This window comes from Phodopus roborovskii, unplaced genomic scaffold (assembly GCF_943737965.1).
Source record: "Phodopus roborovskii unplaced genomic scaffold, PHOROB, whole genome shotgun sequence".
Lineage (NCBI taxonomy): Eukaryota > Metazoa > Chordata > Mammalia > Rodentia > Cricetidae > Phodopus > Phodopus roborovskii.
This window is the reverse complement of record NW_026126448.1, coordinates 13,141,857-13,156,744: the sequence shown is the minus strand read 5'-3', so window position 1 is coordinate 13,156,744 and position 14,888 is coordinate 13,141,857. Positions and strand designations below refer to the sequence as shown.

At 47.5% G+C, this 14,888-nt stretch overlaps 1 protein-coding gene across 1 annotated transcript; it reads left to right on the top strand.

The window, feature by feature from the left end:
- The first annotated feature begins 8,623 nt into the window (after positions 1–8,623).
- Maneal (mannosidase endo-alpha like) lies at positions 8,624–14,260 on the top strand. Its single transcript, XM_051188768.1, has 4 exons — positions 8,624–9,252; positions 10,348–10,457; positions 11,421–11,497; positions 13,251–14,260. Exons 1-4 carry the CDS (start codon positions 8,715–8,717, stop codon positions 13,885–13,887), a joined length of 1,362 nt encoding a protein of 453 aa, XP_051044725.1. The 5' UTR covers positions 8,624–8,714; the 3' UTR covers positions 13,888–14,260.
- The last annotated feature ends 628 nt before the right edge of the window (positions 14,261–14,888 follow it).

Here is a 14,888-nt window from a genome sequence, read left to right as displayed (position 1 = left end):
TGGCAAACTTTTTTTAAAAAACTAAAAAATATGCTGGGAGGTGGTGGCACACACCTTTAATCCCAGCACTTTGGAAGCAGAGGCAGGTGGATCTCTATGCGTTCAAAGCCATCCTGGTCTACTGAGAGTTCCAGGACAGTCAGAGGAACACGGAGAAACCCTGTCTTGAAAAATGTTTTTAAAAAAATTCAGGCAAAACACTCATACTCATACACATAAAATGAAAGTAGATATAGTCTTAAAAAGAAAGAAAGCTGGGAAGTTGGGTGTAGTCAGGTCGTCTGTAATCTCAGCACTCCAGAGTAGAGTCAGGAGGTTCATATGCATAATATGTAGGAAAGTAAATATATTCTCAGAAAGAAAGAAAGAAAGAAAGAAAAAAAGAAAGAAAGAAAGAAAGAAAGCTGGGGAGTACTTGTGGAATCATCTTTGTACACTGTAAATATGTATTACTCTCATTGGTTAGTAAAAAGCCAATTGACCAATGGCTAGGCAGAATTTTCAGGGCAGCAAGAATGCCAGGGAGAAGGGCAGAGTCAGAGGACACACCAAGATATACAAATGGAGCAGGGGAAGTATGTACATGGGGTAAATGAGCCTTGAGGCAGCAGGGAGATTAATAGAAATGGATTCATTTAAGTTATAAGAGCTAGCTAAAAACAAGCCTAAGCTATTGACTGAGTGTTTATAATTGATATTAAGTCTCTGTGCTGTCATTTGTGGAGTGGGTCGTGGGACAGAAAAGTCCACCTACAGGGAAGTCTTGGGTATAGTTGTAGTCTTGTAATCTTAGCATTCCAGAGGTGGAGGCAGGAGGACATTCAAGATCATCCTCTGCTACATAGATAGAGTTTGAGGCCAGACTGAGCTACATGAGACAAAACAGCATTCAGAATGATAGTAAAGTCCAAGAAAATCATGGCTGAGCTGAGACAAGACCCTAGGACTCCCAACTACAAACCTCAGGCCTGTGAGCTTAGTGACAATGATAGCAAAAACAACTACTTTTCTAGTTTTGTGTATCACAGAACCACAAACTCGGCAGCTTGAAATACTACGCCCTTACTGTAGGTAGTATAGCCTTATAGGTCAGACACACTGAGCTGCACCTCCTGCTGCAGACTTCGTTCCTGCCACCCTCCTTTCCTTCCCCTACAGTCTCGTCTTTCATTTCTCACCACCCCTACACACACATACACACACACACACACACACACACACACACACACACACACACACCTTTCTTTTTAAAGACAAACTCTTAAATATATCCACACTGGCCTCCAGCTCACTATGTGGTTAAGGCTGACATTAAACTTCTGGTTTCTGTTTTTGTTTGTTTGTTTGTTTGTTTTGTTTTTTGTTTTTGTTTTTGTTTTTTTTTTAAGGCAGGCTCTCACTATGTGTTCCTTGCTGGTCTGGGACTTGCTGAATAGAGCAGGCTGACCCCAAACTCACAAAGATTCTTCTGCCTCTGCCTCCTGAATTCTGGGATTAAAGCTGTGCTGCACCTCACCTAGCTGTGCGGCCTTAAATTTCTGATCCTTCTGCCCCATCTTCCAAGCGCTGGACTTGCAGGGATGTGCCGCCACGCCTAGCTGAGAATTCGTATTTCATCAAACCCACCGTAGACTCTCTCTTCATTTCTTTTCAGGATTTTTTTTTTTAATGAAGTCAGGACCATCTCTATCTTAATTAACTTGGACTGACCTGATTTAGGAACCTAATTATGTCTCCAACATTCCTCATCACAGCCAAACTCTACTGGCTAGAAGCTTGTCCCAGATCCTGCCCATGCTCAAGGAAGGGGACTGTAGACTGTCAAGAACATCAGGGAATGGGAACCTCAGAGGTCACTCAGGTCTGTCTATCCCAGACAGAAATATCCAAACCAGTGCCTCTCCACATAGCCCTGGCTATGTAGATGAGGAACTCACTGTTTAGAACAGGTTGACCTGTAACTCACAGAGATCTGCTGCCTCTGCTGCCCAAGTGCTGGGACTAAAGGTGTATTCCACCACAGCCTTAATAAAAATAAAATATTTTTAAAAAAAGGACCTGAATAACCCAGTAGTAGTCCAGTAGGCACAGATGGTTTGGAAGTGGTCTAGAAGTTGCTGAACATGGGGAAATAGCCCCTTTCTCTCTCTCTCTCTCTCTCTCTCTCTCTCTCTCTCTCTCTCTCTCTCTCTCTCCCATACCCATCTTAAGACTAAACCTAGGGCCCCTAGGGCCTCAAGCTTCTAAGCATAGTTTACATCTCCAGTCCCAATTGTTAGGTCAGTTAGCTGGGATTAGTAACTGAGATGAGTCACTTGGTAAACCATGGGCAGTAACCAGCTGGTGCCCAGCCACACCCTCCCCTTCATCCCAGTTCGTCACACATCATAGCTGCAAAGGGGGTGATTGTCCTAGTTCAGAGACCTCTGTCTGCTCAAGTCACTGCACTATCTTGTGACATTATATGTGATCCCTATGGAGATCCAAAACATGCTTATTTAATTATATATGGGCTTTTTCTTTGGGGCCACCAATCAGCTCCTAAATCATGAGAGGGTGACTTAGCAGTTTTGAATGCTTAGCCTAGCTTAGCTAGCTCTTTTAACTTAAAGTAACTTGTTCCTCTTTATCTACCTTCTGCCTCGGGGCTTTTTACCTTTCTTTCTTAGGTCATACTTTTCATGCTTCTTCCATGTCTGTCTGTCTGGCCCTGAGCATGTCCCTCTCTTTCTCCCTCATTCCCTCCTCCTCACATCTAGATTTCCCCTCCTATTTATTCTCTCCACCCACCAGCCTCGCCTATCCCTCTCCACTGAGCAGAAACAAATGCAACACATCTTTATACAGTTGTAGTAATATTCCACAGCATAAGCAACATAACACATCTTTGTCCAGTTAAAATTGTATTCCAAAACATAGTTCACTACTATGTCACCAGGAGCCAGAACTGGCTCTAATGCACAGTGTTCAATATGTGTCTGGGATGAAGGTGTAACTCAGAGACATGCCACTTGCCCAGCATGTATGAGGCTCTGGCTTCAAATCCCTGTAGTGTAAATAAATAAATACACACATGTTCATTGACTTTAGGTGTGGGACATCAATAATCCAATTCCTTCCAAACACCCAGCTGTGCATGGTGATATTCGTCAATCATAGGAATTCAGGAGGCTGAGGCAGGAAGGTTGTGAGTTCAAGACCAGCTTGGACTACATAGTGTGACCTTACTCCCAAAGGCACAAACTAGGACCTTGAGAGAAAATTTAGCAGGTAAAGTTGCTTGCCACCAAGCCTAACAACATGAGTTCAATCCCCAAGTCCCACGTGGTCCTCTGACTTCTACATATTCTCCATGGTACAGGTGTCTACACACACACACACACACACACACACACACACACACATAATTCTTGAGTCTGGCCCAACGCAAACATGTATGAGCAGCCTTCCTCTGTGTAATCCTACTACAAACCTGTGGGTTAACCATTTCCCTATATTCCTTCCTGCTGTAGCTTAGAAGATTCACTGTTCAGTTGGTTTAAATTTACTCTCATTTTTCATCAAATATTGTACATTGTATCAAAAGTCAACCATTCTGCAAGTCCTGTAATAAAGATGTGATCCTCCATTGTCCTCTTCCATCCCTGAGTTTCATTCCCTAGGGTCAACGGCTCTGGGTTGCCTCTTCTGTGTCTAGTCATACTTTCTGAGCATGGTTCTGAATCTGCACAGAACTAACCCTTCCTAAGTGGAGCTTTTTCTGCCCCGACACTGCTCTGTAAACCTCAGGGTGGGAGAGTACCAGACCACCCACATCTGAAGCCAGTATCATCAGCTCTGTTAGTGTTTTCATGGGCTGTGTCCAGGGACAGGAGACACTTGCATGAAGAGTTGGGGCAGATGTGACTCCAATTGAGCTAAACCTCTTCCTGAGGGTCCAAGTCTCTGTTTTGTCTTCTGTAAAATGATACCAGATGGATGTGAAGAAGAGGTGAAAATGTCAGCAAACAAGCATCCTTGGAGGTGAGATGCAGATGGAGGCCATGGAGGGAAGATGGCTTGAAGCATGGATGAAATATGAGCAGGAAGTATAGATTTAAAGGTAGAATCAACACTATGTTTAAGAAGCAATTAAAGAGCCAGGCAGTGAGGCAGAGGCAGCAGATCTCTGTGAGTTTGAGGCCAGCCTGATCTACAGAACTAGTTCCAGGACAGCCAGGACTGTTACACAGAGAAACCCTGTCTTGAAAAAAGCAAACAAAAAGAAGGAGGAGGAGGAGATTTTAGATTTATTTGTGCCTATGAGTGTTTTGTCTGCATTTTTGCATGTACACCATGTTTGTTGCTATGGAGCGCAGAAGAGGGTGTCAGATTCACTGAACACTGGACTTAGGGATAGACGGTTGTGGGGCATCATGAGGATGCTGGGAACCCAACTCAGTTTCTGTGCAAGAGCAGGAAGTGATCTCAACTGTTGAGCCATCTCTCCTGGCCCTGTCATTTCTCTTTAAACTTTTAAGATGTGAGTGTTAGCAGGAGGCCATAGGAACCATGCATGATGAAATCAGAGGACCATGCTGAGCCAGCCCCATCCTTCACTGTCCCAGGGAAAGCTGGCCCTGTTCCCCACCACCCCCACACCCTTCATCACGATGGCCTGGGCATAGGAAAGCCAGCTCTGTCCCTTGACTTGGCCAGGACTGACCAGCCCAGTTACCACCCAGGTTCACAGCTGGGCCTTGGGTTGGCCAACCCTAACATTTGCCCCATATAGGACCTGCTGGAACTTGTGAAGGGCCTAGTCCTGTGGGTTCTCCGTGACTGGAGCAGCTACAAGATATCAGAGAGGGGTTTCTGTGATGATCTAGTGAGGATGGTGTACCAAAAACCAGAGGCCTTGAACCAGAGCAATGATTCATTGCAATGAACTTTGCAAGTAAAGTTAACTGGACACACAGCAACTCCCAATGTCACCAGGGCGAATGAAGAGGTGGAGAGGCAGGAAAGATGGAGGCGCAAGAGGGTTTTTTTGTTTGTTTGGTTTGGTTTTTTGCTGCTGTTGTTTTTTCTTGTTTGTTTGCTTGTTTTGTTTGAATTTTTTTTAAATTAAAAAAAATTCTTTTCCTTAGCTGGGTAGTGGTGGTACAGGCTTTTAATTCCAGCACTTGGGAGGTAGAGGCAGGTAGATTACCATGAGTTCAAGGCCAGCCATGTCTACAAAGTGACTTCCAGGACAGCCAGGGCTACACAGAGAAACCCTATCTGGAATTTTTTTTTCTTTTGGTGGGGGGGGACTCTGCAGCAGGAATGGGTGGATATGGGGGGACTGGGAGATGAGCAGAATTGGAATGTATGATGTGAAACTCCCAATGAATCAATAAATAAATAATGTTAAATAAACAACAAAGATGTGTGTGTTGGGGGGGTGTGAGCACGTGTGCCACAAGCATGCATATGTATGTGGAAGTAAGAGGCAGCTTCAGGAGTTCTCTGTACAGTGGCTTCCAGAGATTCAGTTCAGGTCTTTAGAATTGGCAGCAAAAGCTTTTACTATCTTACAAGCCCTGATCTGTAATTTTAACTTTAGGTAATCTACATTGTAACATAATATAGAAAAAGAATCCAACACCAGTTCCAGGGGATTCAACGCCCTCTCCTGGGCTCACTGGGCATTGCACACACGTAATATGAAGGCAGGATGCATACAAAATAAAAACAAATAAATCTTTACAATTTTAAATTGGGTTCTATTGTTTTTAATTTCCAAGAGATATTTCTTATAGTCTAATAAACATTTCCCCTCACTTATATAGTAACTTGTTCTTGTTTTAAAAATATAAAGTCTCTGGGGCATTAGACAATGTTTTCAAAATAAATTATGTGTATAGGTGTTTTGCCTGCACGTGTGTCTGTGTACCATATACATGCTTGGTGTCTCAGAAGACCAGAAGAGGAAGTTAGATCCCTTAGATCTGGAGATACAGACAGTTGTGAGCTGTCATATAAACCGGGGTCTTCTGAAAGAGCAACCGATGCTCCTAAGTGACCATCTCTCGCTGGGTGTTAGTGTCACATGCCTTTAATTCCGGCTCTCGGGTGGAAGAGGCAGGAGGATCTCTGTGAATTAGAGATCAGCCTGGTCTATAGGGTGAGTTCTAGGACAGGCTCCAAAGCAATAGAGAAACCCTGTTTTGAAAAACCAGAAAAAGAAAAAAAAACAAAAAACAAAAAACAAAAAAAAAAAAAAAAAAAAAAAAAAAAAAAACCAGACCATCTCTCCAGCCTGTAGACCAGTGGCTCCCAAATTTCCCAATGCAATGGCCCTTTAATAAGTCCCTCATGTTGTGGTGGCCCCACCACCATAAAATTATTTCATTACTACTACTTCATAACTGTAATTTTGCTACTGCTATGAATTATAATATAAATACCTGATAAGAGTCAAAACCCACAGGCTGAGAAGCACTTCTGTAGACAGTAATATTTTATTGTTTGTTTTGATCTTTAAAACTAGCTCTTACTGGTCATCTCAGGCTGGTCTCAAACTCAAATTTCCCATCTCAGCGTCCTGTGTGCTGGGACCACAGCTGCATGCCGCCATGTCCATGCAGTATTTTATCTGTAAGCTACAACGTTTCCATTTCCTTTTATCTGCTCTCTTTGTTTTGCTGACTGTTTAAAAATACATTATTTACTTATGTGTGCCATGGGGTGAGGTGTGCATGTACAGTGACATGAATATGGAGATCAAAGGGTAACTTCTGGAGCTCCGTTCTGTCTGTGGTGAGATATTCACCCTGCCTGCACCTGTAGCACTGACCACGCCCACTCGTGGTCCCAGGGGGAGACATAACAGAGGGTTAGATCTAGGTCTGGGATCCCTGACCCCAGAGTTAGCTCTCTCTTGGTTCTGGTAGGGTCACTGAGAGACCCCTGGGTGTGGATCCTTGGAGCAGGAAGTTGTGGGTCATCGGTTTCTTATGTAAGTGACTTCTCCCCGAATAAAATTAACAACCTATATTAAACCTAGTCCCTTGTATCTTAATCAGCATCCGGCGATGTCTCTCCTTCCACCATGTGGGTCCCTGAATTCAAATTCAGACCATCAGGCTTAGCAGCAAGGACCACTACCCACTGAACCATTTCAATGGCGCGTTCTTGCTTGTTTCAAGCTTCACTTAATATCTGAAAGCAAGGGACTGCTTTGATAACTCCTGTTGCACTGTGGTGTGAGCCAGCTTTCAGTAAATACAGGCTTCCTCTGAGGACCTCAGTGCGATGTCAGAATGTATAAGCCTTTCCTTGAAGGCGTTTCTTTCCATCCACCATAGTTATTTGGTCTTCTTTCTGCCTGGAAGGTGGACTTCTGTCCATCAGCTTTCTTTGGGTTGGGTGACCTAGACACCCTGACTTCCAGTGCCCCAGACACCCAGCTGATTATTTGGGCTAGGTGACTTAGACCGGACTTCCGGCTGATTATCTATATCTGCAATTTGTCAGCACAGTGAGTAGGCCACCTCTGCCGTTGATTTGTTCTCCTGGGTCAGAAGGTTCGTACCCTCTCCACAGAACCCTAGCTCTGCACAGACGAGGAGACACCACAGACACTTGAGTCCTTTGAGTTTTGTTCTCATTTTTGATTGGCCTTGGCAATGGATTTGGCTTCTACATGAATGTGATACAATTTATGCTAATGAGAAGTGATAGGAAGTGTACTGAAGGTTTCTGGATGTTTATTTTATGGCTTCGAGAAGCCAAGCGTGGTGATGTATGTCTGTAATACTGGCAGTCTGGAGCCAAAGGCAAAAATATCCTGAGTTCAAGACTAGCCAGGGCCATACAGAAAATTTCAGGCCAGCCTCAGCTACATTGTGAGTTTTCATCTCAGAAAACAATAAGCCACCACCAGGAGTGGTGGCTTAAACCTGTCACCTCAGCTGCGGTTGATCAGAGGTCTGCTTGGGCTGTATGTAGATTGAGTTCAAGGTCAGCCTAGGAAACTTAATCTCAAAATACAGAGTAGCAGAGAGGATTGAACTCACTGTGTGGAATTCTTGCCAAGCATGGGTGTAAGGCCCTGGGACTCAATCTCAGTGCGGGAGGGAAGGGATGCTACCTGCCTATTGGAAAGCAGAGTTGAGGAAGAAGAGGGGCCGTGCACAGACAGCCAATTCTAGGCAATACTACTGTGCAAGGAGCACAGGAGAGCCAGGCCTGGCCGGGGAGTTCGGCCCCAGTACAAGCTACGGCCCTCCACTAGGTTCCTGGCTCCAGCCAGAGTTTGCTGGGTGGCCCAACGCCCCTCTTCTAGTACTGGGGATCTCGAGCAAACTGGGGTAATGATAATAGAATTCAGTGAAAAGAGGGGTCGGTAAGGAGGCTGAGAGACCCTCAGGTCCCACCCTCTGCCCCGGCCTTCTACCGGGAAGGTCGGGTCATGCACTCCACCCGGACCCCAGGTGCAGTCGTCCCGGGACTCTGCGCCGGCGCCGGGCTGGGTTCGCGCTCCTCTGCCTGGTCCCCCCTCCACTGGCTCTCACTTGGTCCGCGCCACTGCATCTTGTGTGTGCTGGGCCCGCCCGCACTGCGGGGAACAGCGCGGAGCCGCCTTGGGCGCCTTGCGGGCCGGTGGCCTGGGACGCGCGGGCGGGCGAGGGGGCGGGATGGCGCGGCTCCGGGGCCGGTAACACGGTGGCCGGCACCGCAGGAAAGCCATGGCCCGGCGGCGGCGCCGTGCCTGCATCGCTCTCTTCCTGGTGCTGCTCTTCGCCTTCGGCACGCTCATGGGGCTGCGCACGCTCAAGGCCCCGGATGGGTTGCCCGCGCTGGGTCCGGGTCCGGAGCTAGCGCCCTTCGAGCGGCGTCCGGAAGGGAATCCCGCGCCCGCCCGCGCCCCGGCCGCCCCCGCCGCGCCGCCGCCACCGCCGCTGCCGCGCACCGCCGCTCCCCGCACATCGCTGGGCCCCGCCAAGGCTGATCCCGCGCCCCGGCAGAACATGCACGTCTACTCCGACCTGCACGCCTTCTACTATTCGTGGTACGGGAGTCCGCGGCGCGAGGGTCACTATGTTCACTGGGACCATGTCATGGTGCCGCACTGGGACCCCAAGATCTCGGCCAGCTACCCGCGTGGCCGCCACAGCCCTCCAGACGACTTGGGATCCAGCTTCTACCCGGAGCTGGGGCCTTACAGCTCCCGGGACCCCGATGTGCTACGGGAGCACATGACCCAGCTCAAAGAAGCCGCAATCGGTGAGTCCCTTAGCCAGTCTGTCCCTCAGCCTCGCCCTTCCCTCCGCACCTCAGCTCTTGATGCTTGGCTACGGGGCCCCTGACCTCACAACCCTTCCCTCTCACTCTCATCCTGGACCTACTACACCCCATGCCCACTCTACCTTCTGGGCCTTTCTTACCCTCAACAACCCCAGGGTCCTTCCATAGGGTAGAGTTGGTGTGTGTGTAAGAGTAGCTTTAAGTATGTTGCACTTCCAGGTTTCAGTAGAGTGGGGATCCTGACCTCTCAAGTCTGGGGCTCAAAAAAAAAAGAGCCAGGGGAGGCCTCTACTTTCACAGCAGGTGCAGGGGAGTGCAACAGCTGTGTGGTTGATCTAGCAGGACTGAGGGTGGGCACAGCACATGACAGGAACTTTCATCAAGGGCAGAGGTCCCTGCTGGGGTGGGGAGGCTCACCTAGCTTAGATTGTCACTGAATTTTGTTAGCTTTTAATCATACATCTTGTTATACCATGAGATAGTTTTGAGAGCTGCAAAGTCTGGATCCAGGCTTAGTGGTGCATGCTATAATCCTAGCACTTGGGAGAGTGAGGCAGAAGGATTCCCAGTTTGCAACCTGCCAGGGTTACACAGTGGGATGGTATCTCCAAAATAATGAATGAATGAATGAATGAATAAGAGGGATGAGAGGGTCATACACAAAGATAATTGAGATGCGGGCTTTTCTGTCCAGGCTTGCTTTCTAGACAGGCAGGCAAGACAAGTGCTCTCTCCCATGGGAAGCATGAAGATAGGACTTCACAGGGCTTTTCTTCAGATAGGACCGCAGAGTTAGGGTTATGTTTCCAGGTGAGTGTGGCATTGCCATTGTTTTCCCTTCCTTCTGCTACTTGATGATGGACTCCTGCAGCCTGGGCTGCAGAACTTCAGCACTGCTGGTGTGGACAGTTCCGAGGCCAGTTAAGCTAGAGTCCCAGGTCTGTCCCCAGGAACCTAACAATATCCTGGCTCAAGGTTTTCAGGAATTACACAGTTGGAGATGAATTCTGAGAAAATCTTTGCTGGTGGTAGGGGCTACACTGTGCACCACTGAAGGGGCTTTTTATTGTTTAGGAGTCTTGGTTCTTTCCTGGTACCCACCTGGCATGGCTGATGATAATGGGGAACCCTCAGACGATCTGGTACCTGCCATTCTGGACACTGCCCAGCAGTACAACATCCAGGTGAGTTCAAAAGGGTACACAAGTTCTCATTCTGGAGAATGTCCCTTCTCTGCCATACAGTTAGTGCTGGGTGGCTGAAGATGACAAACACAGTAAGTGTGGTATTGGGAGAGGGTGGAGCAGGCTGTGCCATGTCAACTGCTATCAACTTTAATTTTGAGAAAACTAAATAGGGGACAAATGGAAGACTATAACTATCACTTTTTTTTATATTTAATTGTATTTAAAATTTTTTACGTATGTGTTTACCTGTGTGTGGGTATGTACAGATGCCTGCAGAGGCCGCAGGCATTGGATCCCCAGGGACCTCATTGTGAGCCATTTGACATGGGTGCTGGGAACCCAGGTCCTTTGGAAGAGCAGCAAGTGCTCTTTACTGCTGAGCCCTCTCTCCAGTCAGTCCCTTTGCTTTTGTTAAATAATATAGGTTAGGTTGGAGATCCTTGACCCTGGATACTGGGTAGGCAAGAGCCAAATGGATCTGCAGACAGAATTCTAGACTCCACTCCATAGTAGAGGACAGTGCTGGGCCTCCACTGGCAGGTTCTCCTTCAAGTGGAAGGATACGTGTGCAGCCATTCTCCTCAAAAACATCAATAGAGGAAGTCAGTTCCTACAGAGAAACCCCCTCGCCTTCCTGAGGTTCAACAAATTGTGGCACATTTCCCATTGGCAGAGAGTAGGCACATGATTCCTGGTGTTCATGATTGGAGCTGATAGAGGTAGAAACCTTAGTGCCATCCTGCAGTGACCCCAGAATGACTCCTGGATGCCCTGTTGTGGGACATGGACAAACTGTCACCCTTCATGTTTCACTTGAAGACAGTGGCAGCCTTCATTGTGCCCATCCTTGCCAGGCTTTCCTGAATTCAGCCCCTCCCTGCAAGCCATGGCTGGGGGCATAGCTGCATGTGTTGTGCTCCTGAATGTTCACCTGATCTGCAACTCCTCTACTTGTGGCAGGTGGCCTTCCATATCCAACCCTACAAGGGCCGGGATGACATCACTGTCCACGACAACATCAAGTACATCATTGACACGTAAGATGGGAATCTAGGTGGAAGTAGGATACAAGGGTTGGAAGGCCAGGTCAGGCAGTGCAAGTGTGGAATGCATGTGTCCCTAGCAGTTGATGAGGGTGCTAGGCTTGGAGTCGGGCAACTGAGTGTCAGGTCCAGGTCCGGGGCCCTTGCCGAGTCTTGTTTTAATATGCAGGTGCTTCATACATGCTTGTATATATCTACGGAAAAACTGTGCCCACACACACAGCTGTTATCTTCAGTGGATTTTCTGACTTCATACTTATACTTTAGTGGTTGGGGGTGCAGAAAAACTCCCCAACCAAGTGAGAAAGCACAGCAGTCTGTATGAAATAAATAAAAAGTAAAGGGAAGTTTTGTGTTAAGAATGTGCCCAAGAAGTTTTGTTTTTGTTGCCCCCCCCCCCATGGTTCTGGAGATCAAGCCAGGGTCCTTTGCATGCTAAGCATGTGTAGGTCCCTTATGTCCCAGCCCTCCAGGCATTACTTTAGAATGGGTGGTGATATGTGCTTCTCTGGGAGGACTTATCCTGTGTGCTGACACAAAGAGATGGTTCTTGCTTTCCATGTGAGTATACAGCAAGTTAGTGGCTATCTGCCAGATGAGAGAGCTCTCAGCAAGAACCAAACTTGTTAGGCACTTTGATGGTGGACTCGGAAGCTCCCAGAGCTGAGATATAAATATGGTTGTTAAGTTAAAAGGATCGAGTGAGCTTAGAATCCTGTTGTTTTTAAGACAGGGTCTCATATAGTGTAGGCTGGCCTTGAGCTCTTTATATAGCTGAGTATGACCCTGAACTGGTCTGCTGTCCTTAGCCTCACAAGCACTAGGACTACATGCCTGAGGCCCTGGATTCAATCCCCAACAAGTTTTTATAAGATTTTATTTTTTTATATGCATGTGTGTGTCTGTGGGTGCCCATGGAGGCCAGAAGAGGAAGCTGGAGTTACAGGCATGTTACACAATGTCTAAAGTAGGTGCTGGGAACAGAACTCAGGTCCACTAGGAGAGCAGCAATTACTTTTAACTTCTGAGCCATCTCTCTAGCACAATAGTTCTTTTTAAAAAAAATATACTGAAATTTTAAAAATCATATTCTCTCTTCCTACTCCTTTCCCTAACTCTTCCCAGACCCATCACTCATCCCTACTTCAATATTGTTTTTTTAATATAAGTCTGCTCTAGCTGGGCATGCTGGTGCACATCTTTAGTTCAAGGCTAGCTTGGTCTGTTTACTGAGTTCCAGGCTACTACGTAACTAGACCCTGTCTCAAATAATAAAATAATAAGTTGGCTCTGCAAAGATATGGGGGAAAGAGGGAGATTCTAGGCAGAGAGAGAACTGGCAGATGGAATGTGCTAAGGATGGGACCAACATAAAGGTTGGTTAAAAAGGCCAGGGGTGGGGAATCTGAAGACCGCACAGGGGTGTCCTGACAGGTCACAGGAAGGAGTGGTCAGATCAGATCCTATAGGAAGGCAGGAATGGAAGACCAGACACCAATTAGGATATTGTTTCTGCAGTCCAGGTGAAGGTGTGGTGGCCTGGCTTGGGAGAAGGGGGTTGGGGATGACAGGTCAGGGAAGGCTGGGAAGGGAGAGGCAGGTGAATAATTGGGGAGTAAGCTCAACATGTAACCTGCTGAATTCTAGACTGCTGCTTAGAGCACAGAAAAAGATCTCCCTTGTGGCTTATCTTTCATCTGTGCTGGCTTCTCACAACCAACTCAAGTCTCTCCCTCCTTCTCCTCAGATATGGCTCCCATGGTGCATTTTACCGTTATAGGAACAGCATGGGCAAGAGCCTCCCACTCTTTTATATCTACGACTCATATCTGACGTCCCCTGAGGCCTGGGCCCACCTCCTGACACAAAATGGGCCCCACTCCATCCGCAACACTCCCTATGACGGGGTCTTTATAGCGCTGCTGGTGGAGGAGGGCCACACCCATGACATCCTCGCAGCAGGGTTCGATGGAATGTACACCTACTTTGCCTCCAATGGCTTCTCCTTTGGCTCCTCCCATCAGAACTGGAAAGCTGTGAAGAATTTCTGTGATACCAACAATCTGATGTTCATTCCTAGCGTGGGGCCTGGGTACATCGACACCAGCATCCGGCCCTGGAACAACCACAATACTCGAAACAGGGTCAATGGCAAGTACTATGAGACAGCCCTGCAGGCGGCCCTCACTGTGAGGCCAGAGATCGTCTCCATCACTTCTTTCAATGAGTGGCATGAGGGCACACAGATCGAGAAGGCTGTTCCCAAGAAGACGCCAACTCGCCTCTATTTGGACTACCTGCCTCACCAGCCCAGCCTGTACTTAGAGCTGACCCGCCGTTGGGCAGAACACTTCATCAAGGAAAAGGAGCAGTGGCTGATGTGAGGGGCTACCACTCAAACATTAGGTCACCAAGCTGGTTCAGCTGAGGATATAGGCACACACTAGTCCCAAGTAGCGATTGGGTGCTTGTGGGTGGGTGGGCCGGCTAGCACATGCAGAACACAGCCTGGCCCTGGGACTGACTGGGAAGCAAGGCTTGATGAAGGTGGCTGGCAGGAGGCTGGACAGAGCTCAGGGCAGTTCCACATCCTTTAGCTTTCAGCTGTGGCAGGTTGTATAGGGGAGTTGCCAGCCACTGTGCTTAAAAGGTCTCAGGGTTCTGAGCTAGTATGCACCTTATTTCCTTTGGACAGCCTACATCTCCTCAGGCACCTTCCCACATCTTGCTCAATACAGGGAACGGTATCTGACACTTCTAAAGGGGAACTTTGTTTACAGTTCCTCTGGTAGACTCCTGTGTGGCATTACCAGGAATCACAGAGCATTCACTCATTACTAGGCACCTCACTGTCAGGTGCTAGGGAATGTGGTCAATGTTCCCTTTCTGAGCTTATAGGAATCTTGCTTTCTGGTGTAGCTGTGCAGCTAGCACCTTGGCTGATTTGCTCTTCTCTGCAGCTACACCCAGGCCTGGAAGTTCAGCTGTTTTTCCTCCAAGAAAATAACTGTGTTCCAGAGCCTTTCCCAGATGAACATACAGCTGCAGAGGGGACTAGGTCACTCTTCCTTCAGCTGTCTAGGCTGGGGAGGCCACCCACTAGGGCCACTCTCAATGCTCCTGTGATTTGTATTAAGTCTGCAGTGGTGTTTGCCAGTACACATTCCTCTTACAGCCCTCATAAATGCTGACCTCTAGGTCAGTCTATGACAGATTAGTGTATGGCTGGGCTGGCTAGTTTTAACACAATGGAGATGGATTTGCTTAAATGATTAGTTTATGTACGATTTCTAGAGGGAAGTTAACCAGCCAGTACTTGTTTATAAACAAACTAATGCTAACTGCAAGGATCCTTGTTAAAGACTGATGGAATATTTTCAAGCAA